Source organism: Phocoena sinus, chromosome 19, assembly GCF_008692025.1.
Source record: "Phocoena sinus isolate mPhoSin1 chromosome 19, mPhoSin1.pri, whole genome shotgun sequence".
NCBI lineage: Eukaryota > Metazoa > Chordata > Mammalia > Artiodactyla > Phocoenidae > Phocoena > Phocoena sinus.
This window is the reverse complement of record NC_045781.1, coordinates 802,028-824,245: the sequence shown is the minus strand read 5'-3', so window position 1 is coordinate 824,245 and position 22,218 is coordinate 802,028. Positions and strand designations below refer to the sequence as shown.

Sequence of the window (22,218 nt, the reverse complement as noted above, 5' to 3'; positions counted from 1 at the left end):
AAGAAATACGCTATAACAATGATACACATATGGATTGAGTAAAATTTCACAGTATATTTACATGGCATTTATATTAACTTACATGGCACTCTATAAAATGGAACAAAATGAGAATGCTACTAATACAATAAAAATACCAATAAATTAGAGTTAAGTACAATAAGAGAATTGTGAAAAGGAAACTTATGAAAATATTTTCTATTAAAATTTTAAATAAATACGCCACATAAAAGCTCAAAATACAAACCCTGGAATTCAGGTGTTAAGTGCTCAGTGTTTTGTTACATTCATTGATCCTCTCAGGGGCCAAAGTTAACACCTTTATGTCCAAGTCAGCAAACTGAGGCTCAAAGAGCTTTAGCAAGTTGCCCAGATTATTTCCCACTGGGGTATCCACACGGAGACCTCAGTACCCAGCAGACCCCTCCTCGATGCATGTTAAGTCCGTGGGGGCTGACCCAGATCGTGGGTTGTGAGATGCCTCATTTATTTCTGACATGTCCCTGGGGATAGAGGGGTCTGGGGCTAGAGGAATCTGAGGACATCAGGGGGAGCTAAAGGTGGCTGGCACCAGAATGTCACCTGCAAAGGGAGCCTGCATAGGAATGGACAGCTCCCCTCTTCACATCTTTCAGTGGACCAGAGGCAGGTCAGCTCCTAATCCCCACCTTACATAGGAGGAAACAGACCTGGGGAGGAGTGTCTGCCTGTGGGTTCTTGCACTGGTCAGGGATACAGAATTAAACCCAGCAGCCTGGATGAGGACTTGTGGAGTCTGACCACTGATCTCTTCATCCCCCGCCCCCCAGCCAGGCCTTGGGACTCAAAGGAAAGACCAGTCCATCCTGATGAAATCTTGTCCCTGGAACTTCCCTGGTGGTGCAGTGATTAAGAATCCACCTGCCAATGCAGGGGACACAGTTTCAAGCCCTGGTCTGGGAAGATCCCACATGCCACGGAGCAACAAGGCCTGTGTGCCGCAACCACTGAGCCTGCACTCTAGAGCCCACAAGCCACAACTACTGAGCCTGCGAGCCACAACTACTGAATCCCATGAGCCTAGAGCCTGTGCTCCACAACAAAGAGAAACCACCACAATGAGAAGCCCGTGCACCACAATGAAGAGTAGTCCCCACTCTTGCAACTAGAGAAAGCCCGTGAGCAGCAACAAAGACCCAACACAGCAATAGGTAGGTAGATAGATAGATAGATAGATAGATAGATAGATAGATAGATAGATAGAAAGATAGATAGAAAAGTAAATCTTGTCCCCATCTGCTCCAACCCACCAACTTCCATGGTGATATAAACCAGGAAAATGTGTAAGCACTATAAAGCAAGGCTTTATTGTATTCTTCAGTGACTGAAGTTAAGAATATAGAGAATATGTTAAAAATGCAGATTAAATTTAAAATGGTATGTCTAAGTATCCACTGCATTATGAATACTGCAGATTTTTTCAAGTGAGAAAATTCTGCCAGTAAAGTTACTCCATAAAGCAAAATCACTTTTTAAAAATATTAAAAGTATTTTAAAATGAGTGAAATTCCAACATACATCTTTGTTGTTTCATTGTCCTATTTGTTAAAGGAAGATAGCCAAAGGTCAATAAAGAAAAAGATATGAGCAAATATTTTAACAAAGATACACAGCAAACGAATCATCATGAATCCTTACGGAAACTCAAAAGTGATGTAACTCTAAAAACTCAGTTAAAAGGCTAAAACTAACACGAATGATAAACCAAGTATTCAGTAGAATATGGAAGAAATGGAATTCTCATACATTGCTGGTAAGATGCAAAAGGTACAATCATTTTAGATCACAACATGTTAGTTTCTTCAAAAGTAAAACAGTTGTGGGACTTCCTTGGTGGTCCAGTGGTTAAGAATCTGCCTTCCAATGTAGGGAACAGGGAATCGATCCCTGATTGGGGAACTGAAATCCCACATGCCGCAGGGCTACTAACCTCACAGGCCGCAATGAAGAGCCCACTTGCCACAACGAAAACCCAGTGCAGCCAAAAAAAAAAAAAAGTAAAAAACAGTTATGACTCACACATTATATTCTAAGTTACTGACAAAAGATAAAAGAAACATATATATTCTTCATATATTCATATAAAGAACACAATTTTTATACCAGCTTTATTTTCAGAAGTCAAAATCTAGAAACAAACCAAATGCCCATAAAGAGAATGGATAAACTAACCATCGCATATCGAAAAGTATTACTCAGCCAAAAACAAAACAAAAACCAAAAGCACTATATACCACTGATGAATCTCAAAGTAATTATGATACATAAAGGAAAACAAAAAATATGGTAAACAAATGATTCCAATAATATAAATTCAAGAAAATGCAAGGTATTTACTGTAAGGAAAGTAAATCAATGGTTACTTGGAGAGGTGAGAAAGGCAAGGAGATTATAATAGGAATGAGGTAAATATACCATGACAGATATGGTCACTATTAGGACTATGATGATGGTCTCAGAAGTTCATACCTATGTCAAAACTTATCAAATTGTACACTTTAAATATATTCGTATTGGCACATGTAAATTATACCTTAGTAAAACTTTAAAACATAGCTCAAGATTTAAAGATCTCTATGTCCCAGTCCTTTCAGAAAATAGGTTTGGCAACCTTATACTGACTCCATCATTTCTATCCTTATGCCCCAGAGGGTTGGGGCGGCAGTCAGTCTTGCCTCAGTGGCAGCAAATATGGTGAGCAATAAAGAACATTTCTACCCGAAGTCAAACAGGAGTGCTGTCTGGGTCACAAGAGCCACATCTGTGGACTAGATCCCCTTTTTTCTCTTTCTTCCTGCCCGTGCAGTAATGGCCTTGAGGTGAATATTACAGAGGCTAAAGGAATCCACAAGACCTTTCAATTATTTTTATTTTCTCTGATGACTTCAGCTATACAAGACAAACATACCTGGAAGTACTGAGATTTGTGTACAAACTGATTCTCCACAGTCATTTTTACATTGACACACTAGTAGGCTGCAGCCTCTTCCCCTCCCTGGTAAACCAGTTTCTGTACCAATTATGGTTTCCCCCGGACCCAATGGTCTTAGAACCAGTGACACTAGGCCAATAAATTGTGGCCCTCAGGGAATATGGCTCTCTGTAGACCTGGGGAAGATAATCCCTCAACAGTGCTGAAATGCCCTGTGACCTCTCCTTTGAGGAAGGGAAAAAATTCATTCTGGGGCTTCCCTGGTGGCGCTGTGGTTGAGAGTCCACCTGCCGATGCAGGGGATGCGGGTTCGTGCCCCGGTCTGGGAAGATCCCACATACCGCAGTGGCTAGGCCTGTGAGCCATGGCCGCTGAGCCTGCACGTCTGGAGCCTGTGCTCCACAATAGGAGAGGCCACAACTGTGAGAGGCCCACGTACCAAAAAAAAAAAAAAAAAAATTCATTCTGCTTTCAAAGCTCTTGAGATTCTCACAGCTGCCACTTCTCAGGGACATCTCGGAGACTCCTAAAACACAAAGCCTCCGGGCTTCATATGAAAACCAGAAATCCCTGCAGTCTTTCCTAGGAGGCAGTGGGCAGCAATGCAAATTTGGTCAAAACTGGCAAGCTACTGTCTGCCATCATACCGTCCCTCCTCAGACACAGAAATTTTGAGACCCCCTAAAAGTTGTTCTCCCCTTTATGGTTACACAGTACAAACCTGTGTATAAACTACCTGCAGAGTAAACAGAACTTCCAAGATTAAAGAGGGTGTAAAGAGCTTGTAAGGCCTTGATTATTGTACAAGCCAAAGCAATCTGCAGCAAGGAGCTACCCAGTTCATGATTTGGAAGCTGGAAAAACTTACTATTATCATGTGAGACCAACACATCCCTGGGTTGTCATTCTCTGCTAGCTGCCAGCTGAACTTTTGGTATCTTCTGGGCCAATACTGACCAGGTCCATGTCCAAGATAAGTCAGGGAGGAGTGAAAGCTGATGCCATAAATGTTCAGGTGACTCCTAACTTGGCCAATACATTGCAGGACAGAGGTCAGCTTCCCTGAACACACTGGGTTGGTGACTGATGCACACTGTGTGAACCTACCAGGTGGTGGAGGTGAAATGGCCTTGACCCCAGAGATGGAAGTGACATAAATCTGGGAAGAGCCCTGGACAGGTTAGAGAGTGCAACATAGTCACACGCTTCCCACATAACTGAAACTTATGGGGAAATATCCCCACTGTGCATGCTCAAATGTCTGAGAGTTAATTCAGACATATGGCTCCTCAGTTTCCTCTGGAATCCTTACAATGAACAAGAAAACTGCACATCCCCAGTACATCTACGGCCTTTCTCTAGTGTGAACTCTCTGATGTTGAGAAAGGGTAGATTTTCGCATAAAAAATTTCCCACATTCTCTACACTCATATGGCCTTTCTCCAGTGTGACCTCTCTGGTGTTGACTAAATTGGGAACTATCCCTAAAGGATTTCCCACACTCACTGCACACATAAGGCCTTTCTCCCGTGTGAACTCTCTGATGGTAGCGGAGTTTAGAGCTAGAGATAAAGGATTTCCCACACTCACTGCACTCATAAGGCCTATCTCCTGCGTGAACTCTCTGATGATAACGAAGGGTGGAACTAGAGGTAAAAGATTTCCCACATTTGCTGCACTCATAAGGCCTTTTGCCTGCATGAACTCTCTGATGATAAGAGAGGGTGGCACTACTAGTAAAAGATTTCCCACACTCACTGCACACATAAGGTCTTTCTCCTGTGTGAACTCTCTGGTGTCGAATCAGTATGGAGCTATTGGTAAAAGATTTCCCACACTGACTACACTGATAAGGCTTTTCTCCCCTGTGAACTCTCTGATGATAACCAAGGCCAGAGATAGAGGTAAAAGACTTCCCACATGCACTACACTCGTAAGACCGTTCTCTATTATGAATTTTCCGGTGTGTTGAGAGGGAAGATTTTTGGCTAAAAGATTTCCCACATTCACCACACTCATAAGGTCTTTCTCCAGTGTGAGCTCTCCGGTGTTTATTGAATTGTGATCTATCCTTAAAGGATTTGCCACATTCACTGCACTCATAAGGCCTTTCTCCACTATGTACTCTGTGATGATAACGGAGACTGGCACTAAAAGTAAAAGATTTCCCACATTCACTGCATTCATAAGGCCTTTCTCCTGTGTGAACTCTCTGATGATAACGGAGGGTAGAACTAGAGGTAAAAGATTTCCCACATTCGCTGCATTCATAAGGCCTTTTTCCTGCATGAACTCTCTGATGATAACAGAGGGTGGAGCTGGAGGTAAAGGATTTCCCACATTCACTGCACACATAAGGCTTTTCTCCTGTGTGAACTCTCTGGTGTTGAATGAGTGTCCACCTATTGTTAAAAGATTTCCCACATTCACTACAGTTGTAAGGCCGTTCTCCTGTGTGAACTCTCTGGTGTAAAAGGAGGTTATTCCTTCGGATAAAGGATTTCCCACATTCACTACACTCATAAGGCCTTTCTCCAGAATGAACTCTCTGATGATATTGGAGGTCAGACCTAGAGATAAAAGATTTCCCACATTCACTGCACTCATAAGGCCTTTCTCCTGTGTGAATTCTCTGATGATAACGGAGAGCAGAGCTAGTGGTAAAAGACTTTCCACATTCATCACACCCATAAGGCCTTTCCCCAAGGTGACCTCGTTCATGATACTGGAGAGTGGAGCTACAAGAAAAAGATTTCCCACATTTATTGCACACATAAGGCTTTTCTCCTGTGTGAATTCTCCGGTGTCGAATGAGTGTCCACCTATTGTTAAAAGATTTCCCACATTCACTGCACTCATAAGGTCTTTCTCCAGTGTGTACTCTGTGATGATAACGAAGGCTGGAGCTAAAGGTAAAAGATTTCCCACATTCACTACACTCATAAGGCCTTTCTCCTGAGTGCACTCTCAGGTGTATAATTAGGTTATTTTTTCGGGTAAAGGACTTCCCACATTCACTACACTCATAAGGTCTTTCTCCAGTGTGAACTCTGTGATGATAACGGAGAGCAGTACGAGTGATAAAAGATTTCCCACATTCACTGCACTCATGAGGCCTTTCTCCAGAATGAACTCTCTGATGGTAACGGAGGTCAGAACTAGAGATAAAAGATTTCCCACAATCACTGCACACATAAGGTCGTTCTCCTGTGTGAGATCTCTGATGATAACTGAGTGCAGACATAGAAGTAAAAGATTTCACACAGTCAGTACACTTATAAGGCCTTTCTCCAATTTGAAATCTCCTATGTGGAAAGAACACTGAGCTATGGCTAAAAGATTTTGAACATTCACTGCACACATAACTGTTTTCTCCACTGTGCCATGAATGGGGATAAATGAGGACAGATTTGTGGCTTAAGGATTTCCCACATTTGCTGCACTTGTACTGCCTTGCCCCAGTATGAATTCTTCGATGTTGACAGAGGGTTGAGCTTTGTCTAAAAGATTTTCCACATTCACCACATACATGAAGCTTTTTTACAGTGTGGATTCTCTGGTGCAGAACAAATGAGGATTTGTACTTGAATGCTTTCCCACATTCACTGCACACAAAACACTGTCTTCCACTGTGGACACCATGGTCCTGAACAAGTGTGTGTTTGGGGCTGAGGGCTTTCTTGCATTCTACCCAGGTGTGACGGCTTTTCCTGCCTTGTGAAGTTGACCCGCACTGGCTGATTGTGTTTGGCTTCTCCACAGTATGAGTGTCCTGTTGCTGTAGATGTCCCACGATGGTTGGGAAGTCCTTTTCAAACTCCCCACAACACACTGGCTTCTGTGACACATGGAATCTGCAGCTCTTCACAAACCAGGCCTCATCCACACTGCTTCTGAGGGTTTTCTTTTCCATGTACTGCTGAAAGTTTGCACTAAAATAAAATCGTTTTGCACATGCTCCACACCTCAAAAGTTTCTGGCTGTGTTGTGTTTCCCAGCACTCAGCCAAGTGGAAAACGTTTCTCAAGACTGGACCACACATCTCACAGGGGTGTGTCTTCTGGAAAGACAAAGCTGCCTTGGGAATCCTAGCCTGTGACACTCCTAGAGAAGTGATCTGTTCAAAAGGTGCCTCTGCATCCTCTGCTCCACAGCAGCAACCTGAACAGAAAGAAATGCTGGTCAAGTACATGTCAACTATAGGGAAGGGTCAAGTTCATCACAGATGTCCATCTGTCTCATCTAGGTATTAGTCTATGAGATGCTTTTCAAGATACAGAAGTTGGAATTAAGTTGAAAGAACAGCCGACTGTTTTGCGTTACTGAGCCTCAAAATCACAGAATAGTGGAGACCTCACCAGGGGAAGGAAACAAAAGACAGGGTGTGACACAAGGAAGAGAGGCAGGGTCTACAACTCATTTCTTTCCCAATGGCTTCTTGCAGGATTTTTCTGCTGCTGATGTGAGACGGTAGAAACATGCATCTAAGCCCATTAAAATCCCACAGCCACATATTTGCTGCTATTTAAAGTCAATTTAGGGAAATGTGAACATATCACAGCACAACCAATGTTGGTGAGTACTACAGAAAGAGTGGTGAGAAAAATGGGAGAGATGTGGAGTCCAGAGAGGTAGAAATTATCCCTGGGCTGGAAGTCACCATAGGAATTACAAGTAGTAGAACTGACAAGTCAGGCAAGTGTTAACAGTGGAAAAGGAAATATAGAAGTAAGGTATAGCCACTGCAAATGGCACCTAAACCCTGGTTGAACAAAGATAGATTCCTGGTATGATCTGAAAACAGCCTGATGTCATACTCTACTCAGCTGCCATTCACCAGGACCAGGCCCCCTCTGAGCCCACCATGCCATGACTGGAGTCATATCCATCCTGGCACATCTGTAAGCCCTAGTTAAGCAACTACATGGTACATGCAGGATACAAATCCTAAGGTAAAAACAGGACAGATGAATGACTTCTACTGTCACAGAGCAACTCAGCACATAACAGACCCAGAAAACCGATCTAGAAGTGATATCAGCGTAACAGCAGAGGACACCAGCCTTTACCACCAACAAAAAACAGACAGCTAACTGCAAACAAAATTGACCCTTGGAGGACTCAGAAATCCAATTAAGACACTGCAGCAACACAATGGAAATTGAAAAGTAGAATAACCACACAAAAATGATCACTAGGGGGCTTCCCTGGTGGTGTAGTGGTTAAGAATCTGCTTGCCAATGCACGGACATGGGTTCAAGCCCTGGTCCAGGAAGGTCCCACATGCCATGGAGCAACTAAGCCTGTGCACCATAACTACTAAGCCTGAGCTCTAGAGCCTGTGAGCCACAACTACTGAGCCCAAGTGCCACAACTACTGAAGCCCACGCACCTAGAGCCCATGCTCCACAAGAGAAGCCACCAATGAGACGCCCACACACTGCAATGAAGAGTAGCGCTGCTTGACACAAGTAAAGAAAGCCCACGTGCAGCAACAAAGACCCAACACAACCAAAAATAAATACATTTTTTTTTAAAAAAAGGATCGCTAGGGACATCAGCTTAACAGACACGTGGAGATGGAGAGGAAATAAGATGAATGGTGGGAACTATGTGTATCAGCCAAATGGTGGCTGCCATCACATTCCCCAATGCCCTGCTCTGCAAAGGACCCCAGTAGCCTTTGCTTCGGAGAACCTCAACAGGCCCCGATATAGCTGCAGATCCCACTGTGCACGGCAGAGAAGGGCAAGTGTTTATAGGTGTGGACACCAGCTCCCTGCTCTGCAGAGGGTACTGGCAGCTCTTTCAATAAGGTAACTAATAGCCATGATCATGGGGGACCTGCAAGAGAATAATACGCTGAATCACACCTGTTCCCCCAGAAGTAGCTATTGCTCTATTTCAAAACCATGGCTGCTACCCCCATAAATCCTGCACACACCCTAAACCCCAGAGCCCCAACTGTGCAATGGATGCCCATATTCCATAACCTGACTCCAGAGCTGTCACCTGAATGCCCGTCTCAGGCACGAGATTCATGGCCACTATAAGTGAGTTAGTTCCTCAGACCCCAGACACTTCTGTGTGCACCCATACTCCAGTCAAGACTCCATCACTGCTCAGTGTGCAACTGTATTTCACAAAGCAAAGTCAACACTGCTGCAGGCTGTTCAGTGTCTGGGACCCTAGAACTGCTACTGCTCTGCATTTATCACACCCTAGAATCCAGATCTATATCTGCTCCACAGTGCCCACACATCAGACACCAATGCCATCACCACCATGAAGCACCACCCCCCAACCAAGAGCCAGACTTACCATCAAGAGGGAGCCCCTCAGTCAAAACATTTCCCTTGGGAGAAAGAGATCAGGCGATCCCCAGCAGTCTTCTCTACTACTGTGGATACCCACAACTTTAGCTATTGAGGACCCCTGCAGTCTTTGCTGACACTGATCTCAGTTGACAGAGCTGGACAGACTCTAAGCCCCTGGGCCTTGTTGTAGTCGGAACAGCAACTACCCATCAAGCTGGCATACTAACACCCACAAAAAGGTGAAGATCTTCCCCACCAAAACCTTACGTAAAGTCTGAAAGAAATGACTGCTCCATTAAACGTATTAACATCAAAGCAAGACTACATGAAACACACACAAAATAATCAAGGAAACATGACACCCCCCAAAGGAACATAAGTTATCCGTTGCCCCAAAGAAAGGGAGATCTATAAACTGTCAGACAAGAAATTCACAATAATTGTTTTTTTTTTTTTTGGCCATGTCATGAAACATGCGGGATCTTAGTTCCCTGACCAGGGATTGAACCCATGCCCCCAGCAGTGGAAGCACAGAGTCTTAACCACTGGACCACCAGGGAAGTCTCTCACAATAACTGTTTTAATGAAGCTCAATGAGCTACTAGAAAACACAGACAATCCGACAAAATAAGGAAAACAATATGCCAACAAAATAAGGTTTCAAACAGAGAGACAGAAAATATGAAAAAGAACCAAACAGAAATTATGGTGAAGAGTATGATGAACAAAACGAAAAACATGGTAGCGCATCAACAGCTAACTTGATCAATCAAAACAATGAATATGAAACTGAAGGTAGGTCTTTGAAATTATCCAAAGGAGAAAAAAGACAAAACAACTAAAAAGAATAAAAAAAAAGTCTACATGAATTATGGGACATTGTGAAACAAAACAATATTTGCATAATGTGAGCCCTAGAAGGAGTAGAGAGAGGGGAAGGGGCAGAAAATTTATTTAAAGAAATAATGGACGAAAACTTTCCAAATCTGGGAAAAGTGGACATTCAGGTACATGATGCTCAGAAGTCCCCAAACAGATTCAATCCACAGACGACTTCACCAAGACACATTAATATAAAACTCAGAAAGTAATGATAATTTTAAAAGCTGCAAGAAAAAAGAAACCCCTCATACAAGGGAAACCCCATAAAGTGGTTTTCTTAGCTGAAACACTGCATACCATGAGAGTGAGATGATATGTTCTAAATACTGGGGTGGCGGAAAAAATTGCAAACCAAGAATACTTAACCAGCAATACTATTCTTCAGTAATAAGGAAGAAAGACTTTCTCAGACAAACAGAAACTGAGAAAGTTCATCACCACTTGACGTACCTCACCAGAAATGCGAAAGACTAAAGAATTCTTCTAGCTGAAATAAAAGTATGCTAACTAGGGACTTCCCTGGTGGTCCAGTGGCTAAGACTCCGTGCTCCCAATGCAGGGGGCCCGGGCTCGATCCCTGGGCAGGAAACTAGATCCCGCATAGTGCAACAAAGATAGAAGATCCTGCATGTTGCAACTAAGACCCAGCACAGCCAAAAAAAAAAAAGAAAAAAGAGTATGCTAACTACTAACATGAAATCATATGAAAATATAAAACACACAGGTAAAGGTAAGTATATGGTCAAATTCAGAATACTCTAATACTGTAAAACTGTGTTAATCACTCAACTAAAAAGGATAAAAAACAAGAGTATTAAAAACAACTATACCCACAATAACTTGTTGATGGTTACCCAATACACAGTATAAAAACATGTAAACTGTGACATCAAAAACATAAAATGCATGTGTGGGGGAAGTATAAGAGTAGATTTTTGTATGAGATTGAAGCTACATTGTTATCAGCATAAAATAAAATGCTATGTTTTATGTAAGCCTTATGGTAACCCCAAAGCAAAACCCTACAGTAGACACAAAAGACAATGAGAAAGGAATGAAAGTATATTACCACAGGGACTTCCCTGGTGGTGCAGTGGTTAAGAATCCGCCTGCCAATGCAGGGAACACGGGTTTGAGCCCCGGTCTGGGAAGATCCCACATGCCGCAGAGCAACTAAGCCCGTGTGCCACAACTGCTGACCCTGCGCTCTAGAGCCCACAAGCCACAACTACTGAACCCACGTGCCACAACTACTGAAGCCCGCGTGCCTAGAGCCTGAGCTCTGCAACAAGAGAAACCACCGCAGTGAGAAGCCCGCACACCATCAACAAAGAGTAGCCCCCGTTCGCCACAACTAGAGAAAAGCCCACGCCCAGCAACAAAGACCCAATGTAGCCAAAAATAAATTAAAAAAAAAAAAGGAGTTGGTACTTGAAAAAAAAAAAGTGTATTACCACAGAAAATCATCAAGTCACAAAGGAAGACAGCAACAGAAGAAGAAAGAAACTACAAAACAGCCATACAATAATAAGATGGCAACAGTAGGTCCTAAAAATATTCTCCAATTAAATGACATACAGTGACTGAACAGAAAAAAAAAAGACCTCAACTATATGCTGCCCACAATACAGTAACTTCAGCCTTAAGGACACACACAGGCTGAAGATGAAGGAATTGAAAGAGATATTCCATGCAAATGGAACTCAGAAGAGAACAGAGTAAGCTATACTTAAGTGAGACAAATAGACTTTAAATCAAAAACTATCACAAGAGGGACTTCCCTGGTGGTGCAGTGGTTAAGAATCTGCCTGCCAATGCAGGGGACATGGGTTCAAGCCCTGGTATGGGAAAATCCCACATGCTGTGGAGCAACTAAGCCTGTGCACTACAACTACTGAGCCTGCACTCTATGGTGAGCCATAACTACTGAGCCTGCATGCCACAATTACTGAAGCCCACATGCCTAGAGCCCATGCTCTGCAACAAGAGAAGCCACTGAAATGAGAAGCCCAAACAACACAATGAAGAGTAGACCCTGCTCACCGCAACTAGAGAAAGCCCATGTGCAGCAACAAGACCCAATGCAGCCAAAAATAAATTAATTTTTAAAAAAACAAAAAAAGATCACTCTTAAAAAAAAAAACTATCACAAGAGACAATGTTCATTACGTAATGATAAAGAAATTGATTCACCAGGAAGATGTAACAATTTGACTATATATATACGTACCATATATTAAGAATTAAGCAAATATGACCAGATCTGAAGGCAGGAATTTTTTAATTTTTTTGGCCACGCCGCACGGCATGCAGGATCCTAGTTCCCCAACCAGGCATCAAACCTGTGCCCCCTGCAGTAGAAACATAGAGTCTTAACCACTGGACTGCCAGGAAAGTCCCAGCAAAAGAATATTAACACATTTCTGACTAGAGATGCATTAATACATCTTTTGTTACTCAAACGTTATTGACCGGAGACGTACCAATACGTTTTTAGAGAGTGACACAATTAACATCACCGTGCGAAGTTGTTAGAACTTAAAATTGATCAAGGGTTCATTATACAACTTATGATTATCACTATCTTTCACATTTTCCTCCATTAGGTTTTTGTTCCAACCTCGTGTACATTAAACGTAAGTTTATTACCGTAAAATTTTCAAAAATGATGCATCGCAAAATTCAGTGATGAAGAATTTTTTGGTGAATTTTATGCAGATACTTTCTCTGAGCGACATATATACTAGTGTCTCAGAAGACGACAGTTCTTCAGAATATAATTCTGATTCAGACGATGTGAATATTAGACCAACAAAAAGACAAAAACCCATAGTGAATGACTCTACTGTGGAAAGTGAAAATGAAACTCAAGAACGCTCCTTTGCTTCTATGTAAGAGTGGATTGAAGACATTTCACAAAAATTAGAAGACTTTACAGGTGTGTCAGGTTTAACTATTGAATGTAATAACCCGCCAAGTGTTAGTGAAATAACAGAATTAATTTTTGGTAACGACTTTTTCGAGTTGGTCACTTCTCAAACAAACTTATATCACCAACAGAATGAAAAATCATATAAAAAGTATGATAAGGCTTTAAAAGGGACTAATGTAACCAACAGTGACATGAAGAAGCCTCTTGGGTTAATAATTTTTTTTTTTTTTTTTTTCGGTACGTGGGCCACTCACTGTTGTGGCCTCTCTCGTTGCGGACGGAGCACAGGCTCCGGACGCGCAGGCTCAGCGGCCATGGCTCACGGACCCAGCCGCTCCGCGGCATGTGGGATCTTCCCAGACCAGGGCACGAACCCATGTCCCCTGCATCGGCAGGCGGACTCTCAACCACTGCGCCACCAGGGAAGCCCTTGGGTTAATAATTTTGATGAGACAAATAAGAAAGTCACAGTGGAAAGAATATTGGTCGACTGATCCATTACTTGAAACACTTATCAAAGATTAGGACGAGAAGAAGGTTCAAACAAATAATGACATTTCTTCACTTTAATGATAACTCAGAAACTCCACTTCCTACAGACAGAATTTCAAAAATTAAACCTCTTTTGGCTTATTTTCTACCAAAATCTCAATCGATCTACACACCCAAACAAGAGCTATCACTTGATGAGGCAATGATAAAGTGGAGAGGACAACTCAGATTCAAAACCTATAATCCTGGAAAATTTACAAAATATGGAATTTTGGTCAGGATGCTTAACGGAAGTGAAACTGGATATACATGCAACCGTGATATTTACATGGGTGAAGGAAGAAACAAGAAGCAAGAAACAATATTGTTGGTCCTACAACCTTGGTTCATGGCACCATATTTACCAAGACAATTATTACAACAGTCTGTCCACATCTGTAATGTTGTTGAAAAATAAAACCAGAGTTTGTAGGACTATAAGAGAGAATCATCGTCTACCAAACCAATTAAAGGAGAAATCTAAAAATCTACAGAGGGTAGAAATGACATTCTTACAGAAGGGAGAAGTGATTCTTCTTATATGGAAAGACAAGAGGCTAGTCTGCATGGTGACAACTATTCATTACACCTCCATAGCATCTACAGTAAAGGAATACAGAAAGACTGGCCATCAGATAACTAAGCCCAATAGTATGTTAGAGTATAATAAATATATGAAAGGAGTTGATCATTCTGATCAATATCTGGCAAACTTCAATATCCTCTGGAAAACTCGAAAATGATATAAGAAAGTGGGTTTCTACTTGAGTAACTGTGGTTTATTCAATGTATTTAAAATTTATTGCAGCCTTAATGCACAGAATAAAATGACTTACAAGCAATTTTTTAAATAAATTTATTCATGTATTTATTTATTTTTGGCTGCGTTGGGTCTTCGTTGCTACGTGCATGCTTTCTCTAGTTGTGGCAAGCAGGGGCTACTCTTTGTTGTGGTGTGTGGCCTTCTCACTGAGGTGGCTTCTCTTGTGGAGCACGGGCTCTAGGCATGCGGGCTCGGTAGTTGTGGCTCATGGGCTTAGTTGCTCCACTGCACGTGGGATCTTCCTGGACCAGGGATTGAACACATGTCCCCTGCCTTTGCAGGCAGATTCTTTTTTTTTTTTTTTTTTTTTGCTGTACGCGGGCCTCTCACTGTTGTGGCCTCTCTGGTTGCGGAGCACAGGCTCCGGACGCGCAGGCTCAGTGGCCATGGCTCACGGGCCCAGCTGCTCCACGGCATGTGGGATCTTCCCAGACCGGGGCATGAACCCGTGTCCCCTGCATCGGCAGGCAGACTATTAACCACTGTGCCACTAGGGAAGCCCTTGCAGGCAGATTCTTAACCATCATGCCACCAGGGAAGTCCCATAAGCAATTTTTGTCAGCAGTAGCTAGAGAATGGGTAACTGATCATTCCGGTGAATGCAGTGGTAGTCCCACACCTGATCCTTCTTGTGGCGTTTCTAAAAGAGCCCCCCAAGAGATTTCCCTGGTGGTCCAGTGGGTTAGACTCCACACTCCCAATGCAGGGGGCCCAGGTTCGATCCCTGGTTGGGGAACTAGATCCCACATTCATGCCACAACTAAGAGTCTGCATGTCACAACTAAGAAGTCCACCGTACTACAATAAGAAGCCCGTGTGCCACAACTAAAAGATCCCGCATGCAGCAACTAAGACCCGGTGCAGACAAAATAAATAAAATAATAAATAAATATTTTAAAAATAAAAAAATAAAAGAGCCTCCCCACAAAGATCCACCTTGTTGACTACCAGGTAAAATAAAAGAACATATTCTAGAGGAAATAATACCCACAGGGCTTTAAAAAAAAAAAAAAGCCTCCAGAAAGTATAGAATCTGCTCTTCCAGGGGAAAGCACAGTGAAACAGTGTATTTGTAATAGATGTTCTGTTCCCCTGCACAGATATTCCTGCTATACTGCCTATCACACTCTAACAAAGTATTAGAATGCTTTAGTAAGACATGTACAAAGTTTCAAATAAATACATTAAGTGCAAAAAAAGTTGATATTTACTCAAACTAACAAATTGCCGGCCACAGGCATTAGTTTCTGAAAAAATCTCCCAGTCAATAATGTGCTAATAGGGAACTTAAATATCCCCCTTTCAACACAGGTGGATATCCAGATAGAAAGTAAGGGTATCTTTGAATTGGACAACACTTTAGTCCAAATGAATGTAACAGATGTATACAGAACATTCCATCCTATTACAGCAGAATATACACTCTTCTCAAGTGCATATAGAATATTCTCTAGGATAGATTATATGCTATGTCAAACAAGTCTTAACAAGTTTCAGAAGACTCAAACCATATCAAGTAATTTTTCCTAACACAATGGATAACACTAGAAACCAGCAACAGGAGGAAAGCTTAAAAATTCAGATATGTGAACATTAAACAATATGCTCCTGGCCAGTCAATCAGTCAAAGGAAAAAATCAACAGGAAAATCAAACGTACCTTGAGAAAAACAAAAATAGAAACAAAACATATACAATGTGCAAAAGCAGTTTTAAGAGAAAAGTTTAGAGCAATAAATGCCAGCATTAAGAAAAAAATCAAGTTTAGAGCAATAAATGCCAGGATTAAGAGCAAAAAATGCCAGCATTAAATAAACAACCAAACTTTACATCTCCAGGAACTAGAAAAAGAACAAATTAAGACCAAAGTTAGGGGCTTCCCTGGTGGCGCAGTGGTTGAGAGTCCGCCTGCCGATGCAGGGGACGCGGGTTCGTGTCCTGGTCTGGGAGGATCCCACATGCCGCGGAGCGGCTGGGCCCGTGAGCCATGGCTGCTGGGCCTGCGCGTCCGGAGCCTGTGCTCCGCGGTGGGAGAGGCCACAACAGTGAGAGGCCCGCGTACCGCAAAAAAAAAAAAAAAAAAAAAAAAGACCAAAGTTAGCAGAACAAAGGAAAAAATAAAGATCAGAGCAGAGGGGAATTCCCTGGCAGTCCAGTGGTTAGGATTCCATGCTTCCACGGCAGGGGGTCCAGGTTCGTTCACTAGTTGGGGAACTAAGATCCCTGCCTGCCACATGGCACAGCCAAAAAAGAAAAAGAAAAAAAAGAAAGATCAGAGCAGAAATAAATGAAATAGAAACTATAAAAACAATAAAAAAAGATTAACAATACTAAGAACTGGTTTTGTTTAAAGATAAATAAAACTGACAAACCTTTCTCTAGACTTCTGAGAGGGAAGACTCAAATAAGTTAACAGAGAAATAAAAGAGAAACAAAGGACTGTTATACACCAACAAATTAGATAATGTAAAAGAAACAGACTAAAAACATACAACCTACCAAACCTGAATCATAAAGAAACAGAAAATTTGAATAGACCAATAACAAGTAAGGAAATTGAACCAGTAAGCAAAAATCTTCCAACAAAAAAAAAATAGGCCATAACCAGTGCCCCAGTCTGGGGGGATCCCACATGCTGTGGAGCGGCTGGGCCCGTGAGCCATGGCTGCTGAGCCTACGCGTCTGGAGCCTGTGCTCCGCAACGGGAGAGGCCACAACAGTGAGAGGCCCGCGTACCGCAAAAAATAAAAAAAAAATGTTCCTCTTCACTAATCATCTCACTGATCATCAGGAAAATGCAAATCAAAACCAAAATGAGGGGATTCCCTGGTGGTGCAGTGGTTGAGAGTCTGCCTGCCAATGCAGGGAACACAGGTTCATGTCCCGGTCCAGGAAGATCTCACATGCCGCAGAGCAACTAAGCCCATGAGCCACAACTACTGAGCCCGCGTGCCACAACTACTGAAGCCTGCATGCCTAGAGCCTGTGCTCTGCAACAAAATAAGCCACCTCAATGAGAAGTCCGCACACCACAACGAAGAGAGCCCCCACTCGCCGCAACTAGAGAAAGAATGTGCACAGCAACAACGACCCAATGCAACTAAAAATAAATAAATAAATTTATTAAACAAAACAAAAAACCAACACTACAAGGACTTCCCTGGTGGTCCAGTGGGTAAGACTCTGCGCTCCCAATGCAAGGGGCCCAGGTTCAATCCCTCGGGGAACTAGATTCCACATGCAGGCAACAACTAAGAGTCCGCATGCTGCAACTAAATATCCCACATGCCACATTGAAGACCCAGTGCAGCCAAAATAAATAAATAATTTAAAAAAAAACTTTGGATAAACATATATTAAAAAAATAAATAAGGGCTTCCCCGGTGGCGCGGTGGTTGAGAGTCCGCCTGCCGATGCAGGGGACACGGGTTCGTGCCCCGGTCCGGGAAGATCCCACATGCCGCGGAGTGGCTGGGCCCGTGAGCCATGGCGTCTGAGCCTGTGCATCCGGAGCCTGTGCCCCGCAACGGGAGAGGCCACAACAGTGAGAGGCCCGCGTACCAAAATAAATAAATAAATAAATAAATAAACACTACAAACCTTGCAGTAGGACACTGAAAAGTAGCTCATCGTTCAGGTAAGTAATGACAATGATAATGCCTGCATGCCTGGTACAGGCAGGCACAAAGAAATGTTAGGTAAATGAAGGGATCAAGGGAGTTCCCTGGCGGTCCAGTAGTCAGGACTTGGTGCTTTCACTGCTGTGGCCCTGGTTCAATCTCTGGTCGGGGAACTAAGATCCCTCAAGCCATGCAGCTCAGCCAAGAGAAGAAAAAAATATATATAATTAAATTAAATTAAAATAAAAACAAGTAAATAAAAGAAGGGATCAAATCTCGGACACAGAGGTGAAAAGGATCTAGACACACTGACCCAGACAGAGAGAAGGAAGTAAGGTAGAATCCATTAAGCTCACTGCAATACTACTGGCTTGGAATCCTTTTCCTAACAGCATTGAATACAGCAGGTATCGGGGTTGATATTGCAGGAGAAGGTAGAGGGCAGTGCAAACAGCCCAGTCCTAGCTACCACAGCAACTACACAGAAAGCTTGGGAAGCAAGTAGTGCCCACAGTTCACATGTATAAGAACAGAGCACCCCCTGGGAAAGGGGGGGTGAGGTGGGGTAGAGCCTAGTCCAGGACACTGGGAAGGCTTTGAGTCTTACCCAGTGAGGATATAAGTGCAAAGTTCTCCAGCATCACATCGAGGTACAGGCGTCTCTGAGTCTCATCAAGGAGCCTCCATTCCTCCCAGGAGAAGTACACAGCAATGTCCTCAAAGGTCACACTGCACGTCTATGAGAGAGAAAGAATGAGCTATGAACATTCTCTAAGATCCCACAATCCATCTCATCACACACCTATCCCACCTTCATCCTCTTCCAGAGCTCTCCACCGAACAGGAATTTCAGGCCTAAGTGCCACTGATGCCCACCTATCCCTCAGGGTCTCTTCATTCACTGTGTTCAGCCCTCAACACCACTGGACAGGACAGCACAGAGATGTCATCCAAGCTCTGGTCCTGGCCTGTAGGGTCCCATCCATCCTGTCAATTCCCCTGGGGTCTCTAGGCTGTGACTCACAGACACAACCAAACTTGGGTTCAAGCTTCAACCTTCAGTCCCCAATAACAGGGCCCTGGTGCCATGAGCTAGCACTTCCTCTTAGTGTGCCCATCATTCTGTAGACTGTACCTCTCTCACATCTTCAGTCCCCACAGTTGCACTCCCACAACTATGCACGTGGGGAAAACTGCTTTGAAGGCCTCCTTCATACTTTTATTGATCCTTGCTTCAATTTTAACCACCCAGAAGCACATGTGATTACAGATGCCCATGACCCACTTCCACTTTTGTGCTGCACTCCCTGTCCCCTCAGCGGCCATCACTGTCCTCTCTCCCTCAACCTTCCTTGGAATCCTGGCCCTGACAGTGTCCGTTCCAGGCACAGTGACTCTCACAAATGACCATATTTGCCCCAGACCTATCCACCATCAAGATCAAACACACCACACCACACCAAACCTCACCACAAAATTCTGGTGAACCCGTACATTAGTGAATTAGCAGGAGCCCTAGCCTCATCATCTTGTTTCAACTACTCCAACGCCTCCACAGCCATCTCATGTCCACTAATCTCACAAAAGCTTTAGTAGCCTGTCAAACCATTCTCTTCAATTCAGTTACCCATTCTCTTCCATATGGTTACCATGTTCACTTCTATCCTTCACCTGCATTTGTGTGTTCAGCAACCCTGATCAGGTGTGGAGCAGGGAAACCACTCATCATGCACCCTCCTCTTTCAGACCAGTGAACAGCATTGCCAGGATGACCTGCATTCCCCCACATAAATGGGATCCACAGTTCCTCCCTGTTCCACACAAGAGCCACCTTCCTCCCCAGATTTCAGACACCCAACTGCTGCCTCCACTCGCTTTCTCTGAAACATCTCAGACTCTTGACAAGGCCAAAACAAAACATCTGATATTCCCAAGTAAAATTAACCTACCATAACTTTCCCATCTCAGTTGATGGAGCTTTCATCCCATTAGCTCCTAAAACCAGAAACACTGGGATCATCCCTGACTCTTCCCTTTCTCTCCCTCACCCGCAACATCTAAAAATCTACTTGACTCTCCTTAAAACATGGATGGAAAGTCCAACTTCTTTCCCACCTCTGTGGCCACCACCCTGGTCCAACACTCATCTGGATTATAGTAAATGCCTCCTTGGCAGCTCCCTGCCTCATATTACTCATACAGTCTGTTCTCTTCTTTGCAGGCAATGGAACTCACTAAGACCTGCATAAGAATCAACCCCTTCCGCTTATCCAAACCTCTCATTATCTCCATAACAGACGTCCAAATTCTTGACAATTACAGACCTGATTCTTGACACTCAGCTCTTTGGTCCTAATAAAATGGAAACTGACTGTACCCTATCTCCAGCATAGTCATACCTCCAAACATTTGCACATGTCAGTATCTGGTCCTGTCACAACCTTTCACACGTGTTTATATTGGCTGACAGCAATAGCAATACCTCCGTGTAACCCTTGGCCTGCACTCAGGACTGGGCTTGAGGTATCCCCAGGGTCCCCACACCCACGAGCTTGGAAAAAAGCAAGGAAGACGTTAAAGACACCACAATCCCAGACACCATTTGGGTGGTGTCAGGGACAGTGAGTGACTGGGACAACCTCCTCTTCCGTGTATAGGTTTCCTAAGTGCTTTTCATCCTTCAGAACCTGCGGAGAGGGGTAGGCAACAAGGACCGGGCTCCAGATGAAGTCAGGCCTCCCCTGTATCCCCGTCCAGCCCTGGATCCCGGTGACCTCGGGCTAAGTGACTAGCTTCTGCGCCTCAGTCCTCAATGCTGCTTCTTACTAGCGCCTTGTGCCTCACTGTCGTTTTCAGCCCCATTCTAGTTTGTTCTCTCTTTAATCGGTTTTTGGAAAACTTTTGAAACCCTAATACAGACTGTATTCCTCTTCTGTCCACTACCCTCCATGGCATCCAGGTCCCTCAAAATGAAGAAAAACCTCTCCGCCAGCCAGTACAGGGGTCACGCTACCACACACTTTCCTGCAGACAACAGACGGGCCCCAGGTTTCCCAATACTCCCAGCTCAATCCGACCTCCAAGCCTTTGCACCTGTCAGTACCTCCGCCTGTCACCCTCTCTCACTCGGCCATCACACTATCAAAAACAGACCCACCCACGAACGCCCCACCATCCCGGACACCGCGTCCTGGGCTGCGGGCACGTGAGCAGGCGCCCCGCACTCGGGGCTTTAGTGTCTGGTGGGCTGAGGGCGGTGAGGGCCCGGAGGATGAGCGTTTACCTGAGGCGGGGTCCTCAGCGCCGCCGCCGCCAACGCCATTAGAGTCTGGGGGCAGAGCGGGGCCGGTGGCGGCGGGAGAGGCGGGTGGACGCGGGCACGGCAGGCCCGGTACACCCCCGGCGGCGTCGCCGAACTTCAGACCGGCCTCTATGCAGCGGAGACAGCGGCTCCTCTTGGACCTTCTCAACCCTGTCACCCAAGTCCCGGCCCAGCGTTCCGGAGCGACAACAGGTACGAAAGCAGTAAAAATGGCCGCCACGAAGAGGACGCCGGAAGTCCCACCCCGATGAGATGAGCACGCACGGAAATGCCTTTATCTTGACCTTTTATTGGCTCAACTCGGCGCACTACCTTCTGGTTAGTGTAGTTCCTAGCGTTCTAGAGCCCCCTCCCCCCACCCCCACCCCCGCCCCGGAAAGGTGTTCTCCATCTTGACCACCAGAGGGTGGTCCAAGCGGTACTCTGGGGAGTATTTGAGGGTGGTCATCCTACCTAGATGGCTTTACTCGCTGTGAACTGCAGGAGAAAGACGTAGTTTCATACTCCGTGAAGGTCAGCCTGCTACCAGAGAATAAAATTGAGATGCTCCCAAATCTACTTATCTAAATGGTTGTATCATTCCACAGAGTAATTCGGCCATAAAATAGTCCACCTATAGTTGGAGGCATTGTGCTATTCCTCTTGAAATACGTGTAGCCCGAGGCATTAGTAAGTTTTGTAAATTCTGTTATGATTGGCTGGGAACAAAGGAAAAGACTGTACAGGGACATAACTGAGAAGAAAGAAGATGGGTGTTTGGCCACCCTGAAACAAACATGATCTCTGCTTCTGGTTCCCACAGAAAACTCTGCCTTGCCTAT

The 22,218-nt window shown here is 44.1% G+C and overlaps 1 protein-coding gene across 2 annotated transcripts; it reads right to left on the bottom strand.

Annotated features, from left to right (window-relative positions):
- LOC116743913 (zinc finger protein 850-like) lies at positions 1-21,639 on the bottom strand. Of its 2 annotated transcripts, XM_032613050.1 has the most exons (4): positions 21,359-21,617; positions 18,683-18,812; positions 12,401-12,521; positions 1-7,132 (listed from the first exon to the last, which is right to left on the bottom strand). In XM_032613050.1, exon 4 carries the CDS (start codon positions 7,011-7,013, stop codon positions 4,317-4,319), a length of 2,697 nt encoding a protein of 898 aa, XP_032468941.1. In that variant the 5' UTR covers positions 7,014-7,132; positions 12,401-12,521; positions 18,683-18,812; positions 21,359-21,617; the 3' UTR covers positions 1-4,316. The 2 variants fall into 2 exon arrangements, with proteins under 2 accessions (XP_032468941.1, XP_032468940.1); XM_032613049.1 differs by lacking the exon at positions 12,401-12,521 and having other exon boundaries at positions 2-7,132; positions 21,359-21,639.
- Positions 21,640-22,218: the final 579 nt, after the last annotated feature.

Excerpts from the sequence above, each read along its gene's own strand:
- LOC116743913 (XM_032613049.1), bottom strand. The coding sequence starts at position 21,397 with ATGGCGTTGGCGGCGGCGGCGCTGAGGACCCCGCCTCAG. Across the intron at positions 18,813-21,358 it reads CGCTGAGGACCCCGCCTCAG|ACGTGCAGTGTGACCTTTGA; the intron begins GTAAACGCTCAT and ends TCTCTCTCATAG. Across the intron at positions 7,133-18,682 it reads TGCACTTATATCCTCACTGG|GTTGCTGCTGTGGAGCAGAG; the intron begins GTAAGACTCAAA and ends CTTTCTGTTCAG.